Source organism: Muntiacus reevesi, chromosome 6 (genome assembly GCF_963930625.1).
Source record: "Muntiacus reevesi chromosome 6, mMunRee1.1, whole genome shotgun sequence".
Taxonomy (NCBI): Eukaryota; Metazoa; Chordata; class Mammalia; order Artiodactyla; family Cervidae; genus Muntiacus; species Muntiacus reevesi.
The window spans coordinates 28982203-28996015 of record NC_089254.1 but is presented as its reverse complement, the minus strand read 5'-3'; the positions used below and the strand labels follow the sequence as shown (position 1 = coordinate 28996015).

Sequence of the window (13813 nt, the reverse complement as noted above, 5' to 3'; positions counted from 1 at the left end):
TCACTGAAAACATTCTGAGCGGTGGGACCTGAAACCTCAGACCACCCATGGGTAACTTTTCGATCAGGTGTCCGTGCAACCAAAGATACTAATCGTCAAGCAAGTTAACCAACGTGAGAAGTGGCAAAAAGACATCCTGCGGATGCTGCAGTGTCAGTTCAAGTCTCTCATGAGCGTGAGCGGGAAACATCTGCATGAGAACAAAATAACTGGGATTTTGCAGCTTCTGCCACCAAACCAGTCAGAGCTTTCCCTTCCTCTGGGGAGAAGAGGAGGCAGCGCCGTCTGGTGAGCAGGGAAGATGGCAAACAAGCATCTCCATCCTGAAAGCCTCACCAGACTGGCCGGGAAGGGCGGCTACCTGCATTTCTAAAGGGCTAACACCCACACCAGTGATGGCCCTCGCGTTGCACCCTCGACATTTCTTTTCCAGTTACGTGAATGGGCGTTCAGCCTTGTGCAGGTTCATGGACCATCTCAGCTGGCAACAGGGATCACTCCTCATCCTCAGGCCAGGACCACAGAGCTTCTCGCTCTGCCCCTTGACCTCCACTATCATTCAGAGGTGGCAGATAAAGGTGGCAGGCCTGACCCTCTTTATCTTTCCTATCTCCATGGTAACTTGCTCCCAGACCACCTCTGAGGAACGACTTCCGATTGTGCTGAATTGAAAGTGTCTTTCTGATCTGTGAAACCCAGTTCATCAGAACTAAGGAAAGACCAGGAGACTCACAATCAAAAGAAACAAGTCATGGTTACATGGCAGGGAAGTATATTTTTCCCTGCCCCATCCCCAAATCATTCCACATTATTAAAAGCAGCAAAAAACAAACAAACCTGTCCTCAGTTTCCTATATGAGACTACAATACACCATGTTTTCTAACACATGATCATATTTCTTCTTAGAATGGACTTTTGAGGAAGGTGTCATGCTTTTATGAGATGAAATTCTCAAGAAATTATAAGTAGGCTGTTCAAACTATTTTAAAAAATACATGGCACTGCTTTAAACACAGCTGGTGTCTTGCCCAAGTGGGAGTAGAAATGGCATGGTGGAGGGTGTCTTAGAGTTTCTAAGAAATAATCAGGAAATCGCCATGAATCTGCTACCACTTTCACCTACTTCAGTATGGAACACAAGAACTGAATAAGTTTTCCAGGAAACCCAGCCCCAGGCACAAACCATGTAGGTATCTGGTCTGTACAGAGAAAGGGCTGGTAAGATAAGAAATGGGGAAAATGGGCACCTGGTTTCTTTATATTGCAGAACCGGGGGCTCTGCCCCTTCCTCACAGAAGGAAGAACTGTCTTTTTAAATCACTGCAGTTATATTGAGCACATATTTAGTTAGGACACAGTGATCAAAATTTAGAATGCTCCATGGCTTCTGCGACAGAGAACAAACTATAGATTTCACTCACATCAGGGCCCCTGAATTGAAATCAATACATCTGCCTAGAAATAGATACATATGGCTGGGGCCCCTGCCAGTGATAACTGAGTGGCCGGGGTCAAATCACCATGCCCCTGCCGCCGTCTCTAAAATGGGGTGACAATGTCAGTTCTGCGTAACTTACAGGGTTATTTCAGAAATACAGTGAGGCTGTGCATGTGACTGTACTTCCTATGGGCAGAGAAACCACCTGTGTGTGTGTGTGTGTGTGTGTGTATGTGTGAGTGTGGGTATGTGTATGTGTGAGTGTGTGTATGTGTGTGGGGAGGGGGAGTCATGTTAAAACAGATTCTCATCTTATGGGTCTGAGATGTGGCCCAAGATCCTGCATTTTTAGCAAATTTCCAGACTCCCAGGAAGGTGGGCCAGAGTATATTCACAAAAGGCCAAGAATCTTCAGTAACATTCAAGGAATATTAACATAGTGACATCAGTTTAAAAAATTCTTAGAGAAAGAGAAATATCATATGATGTCGTTTATATGTGGAATCTAAAAAGACATGTTACAAATGAACTCACTGACAGGAGACTCACAGACTTAGAGAACAAACTCATGGTTGCCAGAGGGAAGGATGGGGCGAAGGGATAGTTAGGGAGTCTGAGATGGATACGCACACATTGCTAAATTCAAAATGGATGACCAACACAGACCTACTGTATAGCACAGGGAACTCTGCCCATTGTTATGGAACAACCTAAATGGGAAAAAGAACTTGCAAAAGAATAGACACTTGTACATGTATAACTGAATTACTTGGCTGTATACCAGAAACTAACACAGCATTGTTATTCAACTATTATCCACCATGAAATAAAAAGGCAAAAAAAACACAATTCTTACTAGAATTATCTTCTCTAAGAAATGATTTTTTAAAAATGTCTTACCAGAGAGGGATTCATGAATTCTTCTAAATACACACAGCACAGTTTGCGGTCCCAGTCATCTGTGATGTGGCCCCCATACATGATCTCACCAAAGAGGTAGCGGAGGTCTTCCCACGGGACCTGGGGGGGGAGGGAATCAGGCAAATGTTCACTCCCGGGGCCAGGGCAAAGGCCTCAGGCCTCAGTCAACTGACAGCAAATCCTCCAGCCCCCACCAACAGAAGCATTTAAAAGAGGTCCGACAATTAGAATTGAACTGGCTGAGAATTATTTTCCGTGTGTGTTAATACATTCAGTAAAAATTCAGTAACACTGAGCTTTTTTCTTAATTTTTTTTTTTGTATGTGGCCACGCTGCGTGGCATGTGGGATCTTCGTTCCCCAACCAGGGATTGAACCTGTGCCCCCTGCAGTGGAAGTGCAAAGTTTAACTACTGCCAGGAAAGTCCCAACACTGAGCTTTTAATGAAGACTTTAAAGCAAACTTGAGTTATTCCCAGAACATGTTTATACAGTCAAAACCTCATCTACAAACCAGGAGAAGCCCATGTTGGTTGATACGGCTTTTGAGGGATGACCTCCTTTTACGATCTGATCTGTATCAGGTTTTTATGATCTGATTCAGGAAAAGAAAGAAAAACTCTACAGTTTGAATTTGGGGTATACTGAGAATTCCATCACCTTCCAGAAATCCAGGCAAGCCAATTGAGTTTGTCACAGACTGATCTGAGGGCTTGGTTTACAGCATGGCTGGCCTCCAGGTCATCCTAAGGGCTGCAGCTAGTGACTGTACTATGCTTCAGTGCAGAAACCATGGCATCGCCGCTTTACCGGGCTTCCCAGGGTTTGAAGCCCCTTCTTTGCTACCCTTTAGCTTCCTCTGGGTTTGCAAAACATGCCAGCTTGTGATGAAGCCTTTCTAGACAGAAACCTTTATATCCTCGGGGGCAGTATATTGCTTCCCAGCAGTTCAAGTAAAAACTTAATTATAGCCTTCAAATTGTTGCATGATGTGACAGAACAAGTAAAATTGCCTCAACTATTCCAATGCACTTGCTACAGGTTTCTTAGAATTTGAATAAATGAACCTCAAATACATCTTTCTTTTAAGGCACCGCAATGTGAATGAAAAAGAAAAGTGGCTACAAGGCACCATGCTGCCTCCACCATGCCATGGACTACTTCCAGAGAGCAGAAAGGGATGGGAAATAAGATTTCTTAACTTGATTTCTGTGATCACATTTAATTAATGCCTTCTATATATTATGATTTGATACATGGCCCCTCAAGATTTTAAGCAGCTACAGATCTATTCTTCTTAATCATTGATTTTCTTCCCCCAAATCTTGATTTTGTTTTCTACATATACATTTTTCTGGCATCCTTCCCTTGGCATGGTGATACACCTTGAAAAAAACAAAGGAACTTCTTGTTATTCAATAGAGGTCTTCTTGAGCAGGTTGGAATGGGAGAAAGGTACTGCTACCGAGTAACAATTTTTCTTCCTACTTCCTTGAGGCTTTTTAAAACCAAAGTCAGAAGTTACATAGTTCGATCCCCAACCTTAAATGCAATCAAGTGATATTTTCAATTAAAGTCTTCCAACCTTGACATTCAAGATTTTCTCTATGGTGAGACTTATAAAATTTATATGGAATAACATCAAAGTTCTTATAAGAGTTAAACCATGGTGGGGGTGCTTCCCTGGAGGCCCAGTGGTAAGGAATGTGCTGCCAATGCAGGAGACGCAGGTTCGATCCCTGATTCAAGAAGATCCCACGTGTCGCAGAGCAACTAAGCCCGTGCACCACAACTTCCGAGCCTGTGCTCCGGAGCCCGGGAGCTGCAGCTACTGAGCCCGTGTGTCCTCGAGCTTGTGCCCCGCGACGAGAGAAGCCACTGCAATGAGAAGCCTGCACTTGGCAACTAGAGTAGTCCCTGCTCTCTGCAACTACAGAAAACCTCGCAGAGCAACAAAGACCCAGAACCACCACAAATAAATACATTAATTAATTTTAAAAATGTAAATGTTGGCATTCCCTAAGACTTAATCTTTAAATCTCTCCACCACACTTGAGGTCACCGTTGGTGATCTCATCTAACCACATAACTTGAAAGATCATCTATCAAATGCCTACTTCCAAGTTTATGCATATACCTTCTTGAAAAGGGCATCATGTACAAAGAAACTATGTGAGCAAGTCAACTTAATTCCCCAACCCAAGTAACTTGCTTCATGATATGTGGTGAATGATTTGGGTCAAGACATCTGAAAGACAAGACAGAGTGTTTAAACCCTGAAGCTGTGTTGATCCTGGGACCCCCGCGGGAGAAGTAGCAGGACACAGCACGAGTCAACTGCTCAACTGGTGCTGCCAAGCCTCAGGGCGTGAGAGCCGAGAGAAACATGGGTCAGCTCCTCTCCTACCCCACTTCATTCCTACTTCGACTGTGGACAGGATGTGGCTGAAATAGGGTAATATGCCTGGTCTTGGCCTCCTGGGACAGGAATGAAGGACTTAAATAAAAGTATTAAGTGGTCTATTTAATTTTCCACCCAGAACTATGAAAATAATCATTTTTACCTGCAACATTTTAAACAAAACGTGCTAAGATCAACACAAAATGCTGTTTATTAAACTGGTCAAAATATGCTCAAAGTGAACTTAAAAAATTTTAAATATGATAGCAACTATCACATACTATATAGAAGCAATTTATTTTGAATACAACAAGTGTTATTCAACATGTGTTCCTTGACAGAACACACCCATGTTACGTACAAAGTGTACATATTTTCTGATAGTGGTCAAACCATCTTGAAAGTTTAAGAACATTTTGACAACAAAAATTATAACAATAGTTACCAAAAGAACAGCAACAACAAAATATTTATATATAGAAACATTCGTTGAATGGTTTTAAAGGCCTTTTATAGCAAGTGTGACCTAAAGCCTAATGCCTGGTTGGTTCGGACAAACATACCTCACTTTTAACAGATTGAAACTTAATGGAAAAAGTTCCCCTTATGAGGACTAAGCCAGAAAATCCTTACAAACGGTTCGTCCTTTTTGAAATCCAATCACTGAGTCTGTAAGAGTTTACACAAATGTTCTTGATGAAGCGTTCCCATTCCCATCTGTGGAACACATTTTAGCTACGAAATAAAATCATTCATCTACCTTTAACTTCAAATCAAGGGGAACATTACTGAGAAAGTCACAACAAGGTGGCATCCTTAATACATAATAATGACATATGCAGGAAATGCACCATTATTTATACATGTGACGCGCTGTAAATTGCTTCCATCATCAGAACTAATTGTAGTGATTATTAATGCAGTGTTATGAACTGTCAGAATTGCTGTACGTAATTACATTTGTGCAAATGCTTCATTACCTGCCTAATGAATCTGGCATATATGCACATGTAAACCACTGTTTTTGTTACATAATGAAGGACAATTTTTTTTTTTTTTTTTTTTGGGGTACTAAGCTACTGATGTAGAACTGGTTTGACCTATCTTCTTAAGTTCGAGCATCCATTGTTGTAAAACCTTTGATCTGGTTTATTTTCACACTGGGCAGAAGACGCATATATAGTGTCAGCTATTTCAATAATAGCTTCAAAAGAGAAATTATGGTCCATTTTGATACTGCCCAAAGACTGACAGCCTCAGCATGCTTCCCAGAAAGGTTATGCGACCATAGACACTTACATTAGGGTTTGCCTCTAAGTAGTTGTAGAGGACGTTGGCACAGATGGTGAGGTCCCCGGGACTGAATGGGTAGCGGCGGCTCCAGCCCTGGGGGCCAAACCTGAGCCTCCCGGCAACACAGGCATGGAAGTAGCACAGAGAGAAGAGGATGCTTTTAAACTCCTGCTCCTTGGAGCACACTTCGAGTGTATCCTGGGAGAAAAGAAAAAAGGAGTGATCATTTACCTGTATGGTTTCCAAGGGCAAGGGTCTGAGTTTTCAATTATCTTGTAGAGGACTCTGAGAGAGACCTAGGACAGAGGTGACATGCAGCTTTAAGCTGGGAGAGCATAAGAGGAAACTATTTGGCACTTGCTAGTCTGTTGATTTAAGAGGAATGGTTTTATTTTGCTTCAGTTATACCTCTGTTCCTCTAGAGAATGAGACCATTCATTCTGACCAGTGGTAATACTGCGTGACGTCATTTTCCCCTGCAAAAATTTCCTTGTACAATCTGGATGACAAAAGGCCATCATCTTAATTTCATCAGTGTAGCAGAATATAAGTGAATGCCAGCTCTCCATTCCTCTCAGCTCCATGGTAATACAGATGATCTGAGCACACGGACACTCATCACAAAATAATTTGCCAGCCTCTCTTGAAGCTGGATGTGCCACATGACAAGGTCTTTTCCAACAGAATTTGAGCAGAAGTGATGTGTGCAACTTTCGTATCACTTCTTAAAAGGAAATTGCTTGCTCTGCTTGTCATTCTACCCCTTCCTGTGAGCTAGAAAAGACACTGATTGGGTGACTTGGAAGCCATGAGTTAGGTATATGGCGGAGGCATCAACCAGCTTGGGTGTGTAGTTGATTAAAAAGACCAGAGCTGCCAGTTATGTGCGACAGAAATTAAGTTGGAACATAAAGAAGGCTGAGCACCAAAGAATTGATGCTTTTGAACTGTGGTGTTGAAGAAGACTCTTGAGAGTCCCTTGGACTGCAAGGAGATCAAATCAGCCAATCCTAAAGGAAATCAGTCCTGAATATTCATTGGAAGGACTGATGCTGAAGCTCCAATACTTTAGCCACCTGATGCAAAGGGTCTACTCATCGGAAAAGACCCTGATACTGGGAAAGATTGAAGGTAGGAGGAGAAGGGGATGACAGAGGATGAGATCATTGGATGGCATCACTGACTCAATGGAGATGAGATTGAACAAACTGTGGCAGATAGTGCAGGACAGGGAAGCCTGGCACGTTTCAGTCCATGGGGTTGCAAAGAGTCAGACACGACTGAGCAACGGAACGACAACAAGAAATTACCTTCTTTGAATCACTGTAATTCTGTAATGCCCCTTGACTGATACAAATACAACTAATACAACCACCACCATGACCACTGGTTTTCTTCCAATGAACTGGAAATAAAATTCACTGTTGGAATGATAGGCTGGCATATAGAAGAGTAGAAAACACATGCCCTCTATAGTAGATGTGTAAGATGTTTTTTGAAAATGCAGAGGGAAACCTGGCATGTTACACTGATATGGTTATGGACCCCAAAGCCATACAATTAAAAGGTGAAAAAATAGCTGTCTGTGGCTTAAAGGCAGTACTGAGCCATTCTCAGTTCTGTGAGGCAAATGAAGAAAAGTTGAGGACTATCCCTTCAGCTCATGCTGGGCAGCAGAGGATAAGGAGGCCATTTCAGCACCTTCTATCCTTTAAAATGGTCAGATTACACACAGTCTAGACATTTAAATGAATCAGACTATATGGGCATCTGCAAAATCTATTTAGCCTGTTCTGGGTTGGGAGTTCAGATCTGGCCTCCCAGGGCCTTTCAATAGAAGTCTACACCAAGCCTAAATTTGTTCTCTTGCTCCAGGACTAGATGAGTTTTTTAGTTCCTTTCTGTATTGCTTTCATCAGAATCCAGGGTTACCATCAAATATAGTTCTAGAATTGGCCAGGCCACAGACAGCACAGGCCCAACTAAATCACTAGGGTGATTCTCAATGACTAGGTCATATCTAGGAAATTTGTGGGACTTGAAAGTATATGACCACTACAAATAATTTTTCCATTGTACATCAAGTAAAAAGCAAGCTTGTGAAAGAAGAGAAATCATATAATTGGAATTAATGTTGACAGTAAAGAATTTGCCTGCCAGTGAAGGAGACATAGGAAATGTGGGTTTGACCCCTGAGTTGGGAAGATCCCCTGGAGAAAGAAATGGGAACTCACTCCAATATTCTTGTCTGGGAAATCCCATGGACAGAGCACCCTGGCAGGCTACAGTCCTTGGGGTTGCAAAGGGTTGGATATGACTGAGCAACTAACATTTTCAATGTTGAAGGATATAAAAATTTATTGCTTTTAAAAGTAAGAAATTTCTTGGAGACTAAATAGAAGTGACAAAATTTTACTTAAGAAATATCTAACTACACACTTAACTCCTCCATGAATTACATATAGTCCCCAGAAAACCCAAAGTAATACAATCAGTACCTTATTTCTATCTATACTGCATATAACCTAGTTTTAGCCTCAATGCTAAAGAAAATCACAAGTCAATGCCCATTTCACTATGCTCTAATAACATAAATGATGTTAGGAGAAAATATGAATTGGGCTTTTCAAGAAAAATGTATAAGTCTACCTAACATTCCACATTCCAGGACAAGTGATCAAGTGTTCATATCAGGAAATATACAAATGACATTGTAAAGAGACAATAGGCACTCACACCTAACTATGTTGCATGCACACAGACATCAATTTAATATGCACAATTACCAATTATTTGTTTCTACTGCAAATCTTAACAGAAAAAGAAATTTACATTTTTACTTCAAAAATCTGGTTATCTGGGGATGAAAGGAGCTCAAGTATTTATGACATCTTCTCCAAGAGGCAATGCCATTAAGCTGGAAGAGGGGGAGGTAGGCAGCATCCTAAAGATATGATTCTTTACATTTATACATGTAAATACTCGTCACTTAGTGATTATATTTACATATTCTAGAATGTTCAAGGTAGTAAAGGACCAATACTAAATGAACTTTGTTCACTATGAGTACCCATGTCAAGATTTGAGGATACATTCTGATTTGGGGAGAAGATTAAGAATACAGATTATATTTGATTTGAAAATCAAAGCATAAAAAAAAAGAAAAAGAAAATCAAAGCATGTAAAACAAAACGACCCAAACAGAACAGTTAATGTGTCTAGATTCCTTGAGAGCTTTTCTCATCTAAGGACACCCAGGCAACAGAAGTCACTAGGACTCATTCAGCTCACCCAAAGGGGAACCAAGGTAGAAGGCAGTTAGCATCCTTTGTCACAAGCTTTAGCAGATAGGATAACAGCTGCAACACACAACATCCGGGATGGTACGCTTGGGAGAGGAGGTGTCCATGATGGACACGGCTAGCTGCCAGCCCTAAAGTGCCTTCATGCTGACTTTTAGCTGTCTGGGACAGCCTCTCTTGCAGCTAGGTAATGCAATGTGAGTAAGTTTAACCCATGAGTTGAAAGAAGTAGTGTGTACTAACTTGAAGAATGTAGCTTTACAAAGAAACAAACATGTTCCCTTCATCATCTTCTCTGTTCCTTCCTTCATCCTACTTTCTGGAACACAGATAAGGGAGTTGCCGCTCTCACCGCCACCTGGGACCAAGGCAAGCCCATCCTAGGGACCAAGGCAAGCCCATCCTAGAAACATGGTAAGCACACTGGGCTGATGACAGCTCTGTGGTGACACAGAGGAGCTCTGAATGACCTGGCTCCCGAACTCTCACGTGATAGAAGTACCTTTTATAACCTTGTTTAAGCCACTGTTGCTTTGTACTTCCTTCATAAATAGCCAGCCATAATTCTAACTGATAAACAATGCCAGGAATCTATACACAGATAGCCAGGGAGCACAGACTACTACCCTTTAAATATATAATCTGAATAATAACTACATTTTTTCCCTAACATAATGACAATTCAGCATTTCATGAAAACCTTTTTTTTTAATTTTTAGATTTTCTTTAGAATATTGATTTGGGTGGTTTTGGCTAGATTTGATGCAAAGTTTATTTAGTGAAACACATTGATTATCTTTGCTTTCACCACTTATGACTATATTTAGTCTTAATATTTCAGAGGAGCCCTTCCACTAGATAAGAAATATTGTCCCTTAAAGTTCTTAAGAGTCTCTCCAATAAATGCAATCTTCAGTTAATATAAGTGGTTTTTCAAGGAGCAGTCAAAAGAACTGATACTTTCATAAACTAGAACATGCTGTTCTCACTGGGGAAGGAATTCAGGCACAGGCTCTGGGGATCTGTGACTGTATGCAACAATGTACATTTCCCTGGGGAGAGTGTCTGTAGTTTTACCTGATTATCAGAGTGGTGTTTACCAAAAAAAAAAAAAAAGCTGAAGGACAACTGGGCTGCAGCCTATTTGTTCATGAACTGCTTACTTTTACAAACAAAGACAGCTGTTCTGGGGAGTTGGATAAATCCTATTTGAATACGTCAAACTACTCATTTGTCTCTTTGGGGAAAAGCTCAGGAATGTCATAAATGGCAGGAATTGTGACAAGTCAAGGGATAATAAGACATAGGCCTGCCTTAGTTCACACAAAAGGATAATTCAAATATGTAACAGATTCAACAAAAATTTGAGTGCCTTTTGTTTATACAGCCCATCATGTAAACAGGCTACAAACTACTCAATTATTGAATTAGGCAATTAACTGTATTCTTCAAAACTATATTCTTAGGTAACCAATTATTTTAATGCCTTTATAATGTTCAGTTGGGTATTGGTCCAGAGGGTACTAGATAAAAAGTTAATAAGCATGTAGACATATTTTCAGAGTATAATAATGTTTCTAACAGGAGGCTGAATATGTATCACCAAATTATATGTGTTTTCTCTTTAGGGCTTATTCTACTTCTCCTAATAAGAATGTTTTTTACTGAGGATTTCCAAGAAATTAGAGGAAGGAATGGGAGCTCACAGAAATAGCAACAAGGAAACTGACGGACTTGATTATAGCAGAGACAGATATGGTCATCTGAACAAAGAGACTAATGGTAATAGAACTATCATTAATTTATAAAGGTATGAATTTTATTTTGAAAGGAGGTGAAAATGTCAATTTGAAGGTAGTATGGATATAATCTAAAAATAAGGGCTTTAAATTTACTGATATCAAAATCATACCTAAAAATATTAAACAGTATACCAAAACTCTCACCATGTCATCATCCTTCTCAATAACATCAATAAGAGCAATGGATTTTCCTCTTTCTGTGGTTAGAAATACTAGCCTGCCATGTTTGTCTTCAATAAGCAAGTTTCTCAAAAAGGCACATGGCTGTTCATTCTCTTTATATATAAGGCTGTGGTTTTAGGTCTCACAGTCTTGTGAGAAGACCCTGGCTTTGGGCTTCTGCTTTTTTACCTGATCAAAGTTGTAGAGAGCAGCATGTAAATTGGCCAGCATTCCTGTGGGGGGCTCGTTAGTGATCTTGATGGAATTTTCCAGGAGCCCCTGAGGGATGACATGCTCGCTGGGTGTAGGTGCCGACTCAGCACTCATGAAAACCCTGTAATCTCGGTGGCTTCCCTGGCTGAATCTTTCAAGCAGTTTCTCCAAGGTTCTCAGCCACTTGGCTACCAAATGGACATTCTGAAAAAGAGCATGGTTTATGATTGCTGTGGAATACTGAAGTATGTTACTTAAATTACAAGATTACAACATTTTCCTTTATAGAAATGTCTTGAAAACATAGAGAACCATTATTTAAAGTTTTCTTTATTATCATGTTAGGGGGAAGAAAAGACCACAACAGAATTGAGCCCTGAACACATTAAGTGCTCCAAATCACTACAGGTTGTCTTTGTAAACCAAAATCTCCTTCCAACACACACACTTATTTCCAATACCCACCAATCACTTCTGAGATGGAGGTCTTGATACCTTTCTTTGGTACAGTTCAAACTCAATAACTGAGACTAATCTGGGTTAGTTTGATCAAGTATAAGAACTAAGAGCCGGAAATGCACCTGATCAGCTACTTCATTGTTACTGATGGAAATCTCTTCTACTCCAACTCCTGCTCATTGGTGTATGAACTCTAACATGAATATGCGAGATGAAAGACTGGCTGATAAAGCAAGCAATCACTCTTTGTTAAGATGCGTTGTGTATCCCTAACATTATTTAATTTAAACCCCAGGGCTGTCAGAAATCGGGTAGGAAACAAATGTCACCACCATCACTCTTTGATTTTTAGTTTTACAATTTACAAATAGGCTTCTCCCATTCTAAACACCCACCATTTCGGCTTGGTAGTTGGTGCTATGAGAGATGTATAAAGATACCTCACATGATCTCTGGTTTCGGAGAAGTCCTTGCTATAGTGACTGAAAACATCATCCCCAGGAATACATCATTATTTCCAACAAAGAAACACATTTAAGATTATAATGGCTAAGGGACAGCATGTATATTATCTATAGTGAAACAGATCACCAGCCCAGATGGGATGCATGAGACAAGTGCTCGGGCCTGGTGCGCTGGGAAGACCCAGAGGAATTGGGTGGAGAGGGAGGTGGGAGGGGGGATCGGGATGGGGAATACATGTAACTCCATGACTGATTCATGTCAATGTATGACAAAACCCACTGAAATGTTGTGAAGTAATTAGCCTCCAACTAATAAAAAAATTAAAAAAAAATCTATAATGGCTAAAGAAATAGAATGAAGGCAAACAGGGGAGGGAATGTAGGCAGCTGTTTTGCAGGCAGCTCTGTTGCAGGAAGCGGCTCTCTGCAGGATACCCTCCTGTCTTGTCACATTAGCAAAGGTATATCGTAGCTAACCTTGACCTGGGTGCCCCCATGTTCTACTCATCTCTGGTCCTAGCGCACCTCCCAAATCTTTTGATCACACAATGCCTTACCTAACGTGTTGATTCTTCCCTGAGATCAAAGGAGCAGAAATGGAGAGTAAGTACTTAACAGATGACTAGATCTTTTCCCCATCCTCCCCTTTAGTAATCAGGTGAGCAGACTGTGTGAACAACAGCATCTGAAGAATGATCACAAGGTGCTAACAAGCCTGCATGCAGTGGTGGTGGTTCAGTAGCTAAGTGGTGTCCAACTCTTGCTACCCCATGGACTGTAGCCTGTCAGGCTCCTCTGTCCATGGGATTCTCCAGGCAAGAATACTGAAGTGGGTTGACATTTCCTTCTCCAGGGGATCTTCCTGACCCAGAAATTGAACCTGGGTCTCCCGCATTGCAGGCAGATTCTTTACCAACTGAGCTATGAGGGAAGTTCACAAAGGGGGATGGCAATAGATCTGACCCTCCTACCTCAATGATGAACTGAGATTACTTTTTACCTTTTCCTTTAAAACCTTTCATCGCTGAGCCGAACCTTCAGAGTTGGTTCTGGGAGCTGAGTCTGCCTTCTCCCCAGAAGTTAAGGAATAGCACTTGCCTACCAGCACTTGCCTCTCCAGTATTGGCTTTCGGAGCAGCAAGTGGCCAAATCTGGATTTGGTAACACGAACAGTAATGTATATATCTTTCTTCTGAACAGTTTTGTTGTAAAAAGACCTACACCAATCCAGTGGTTGACATTATTAGATTTTTCTCCCCTGGGAGAATACTGAACATTGGAAGGTGTCAAGGCCTGAATCATATCCCTCCAAGTCCATATGTTGAGTCCTAACCCTCAGCAAGAAAGCAAGAGAGTTC

At 41.1% G+C, this 13813-nt stretch overlaps 1 protein-coding gene across 4 annotated transcripts in view; it reads right to left on the bottom strand.

The window, feature by feature from the left end:
- The window catches only part of DNAH11 (dynein axonemal heavy chain 11), a 353143-nt gene that overhangs the window by 16728 nt on the left and 322602 nt on the right, over positions 1–13813 (bottom strand). For all 4 annotated transcript variants that reach the window (XM_065938807.1, XM_065938805.1, XM_065938808.1 and 1 more), the window contains 3 exons: positions 11509–11736; positions 6060–6251; positions 2340–2459 (listed from right to left, as the gene is read on the bottom strand). In XM_065938807.1, the coding sequence (XP_065794879.1) occupies positions 2340–2459; positions 6060–6251; positions 11509–11736 (540 nt within the window). The remainder of the gene's footprint in view (positions 1–2339; positions 2460–6059; positions 6252–11508; positions 11737–13813) is intronic.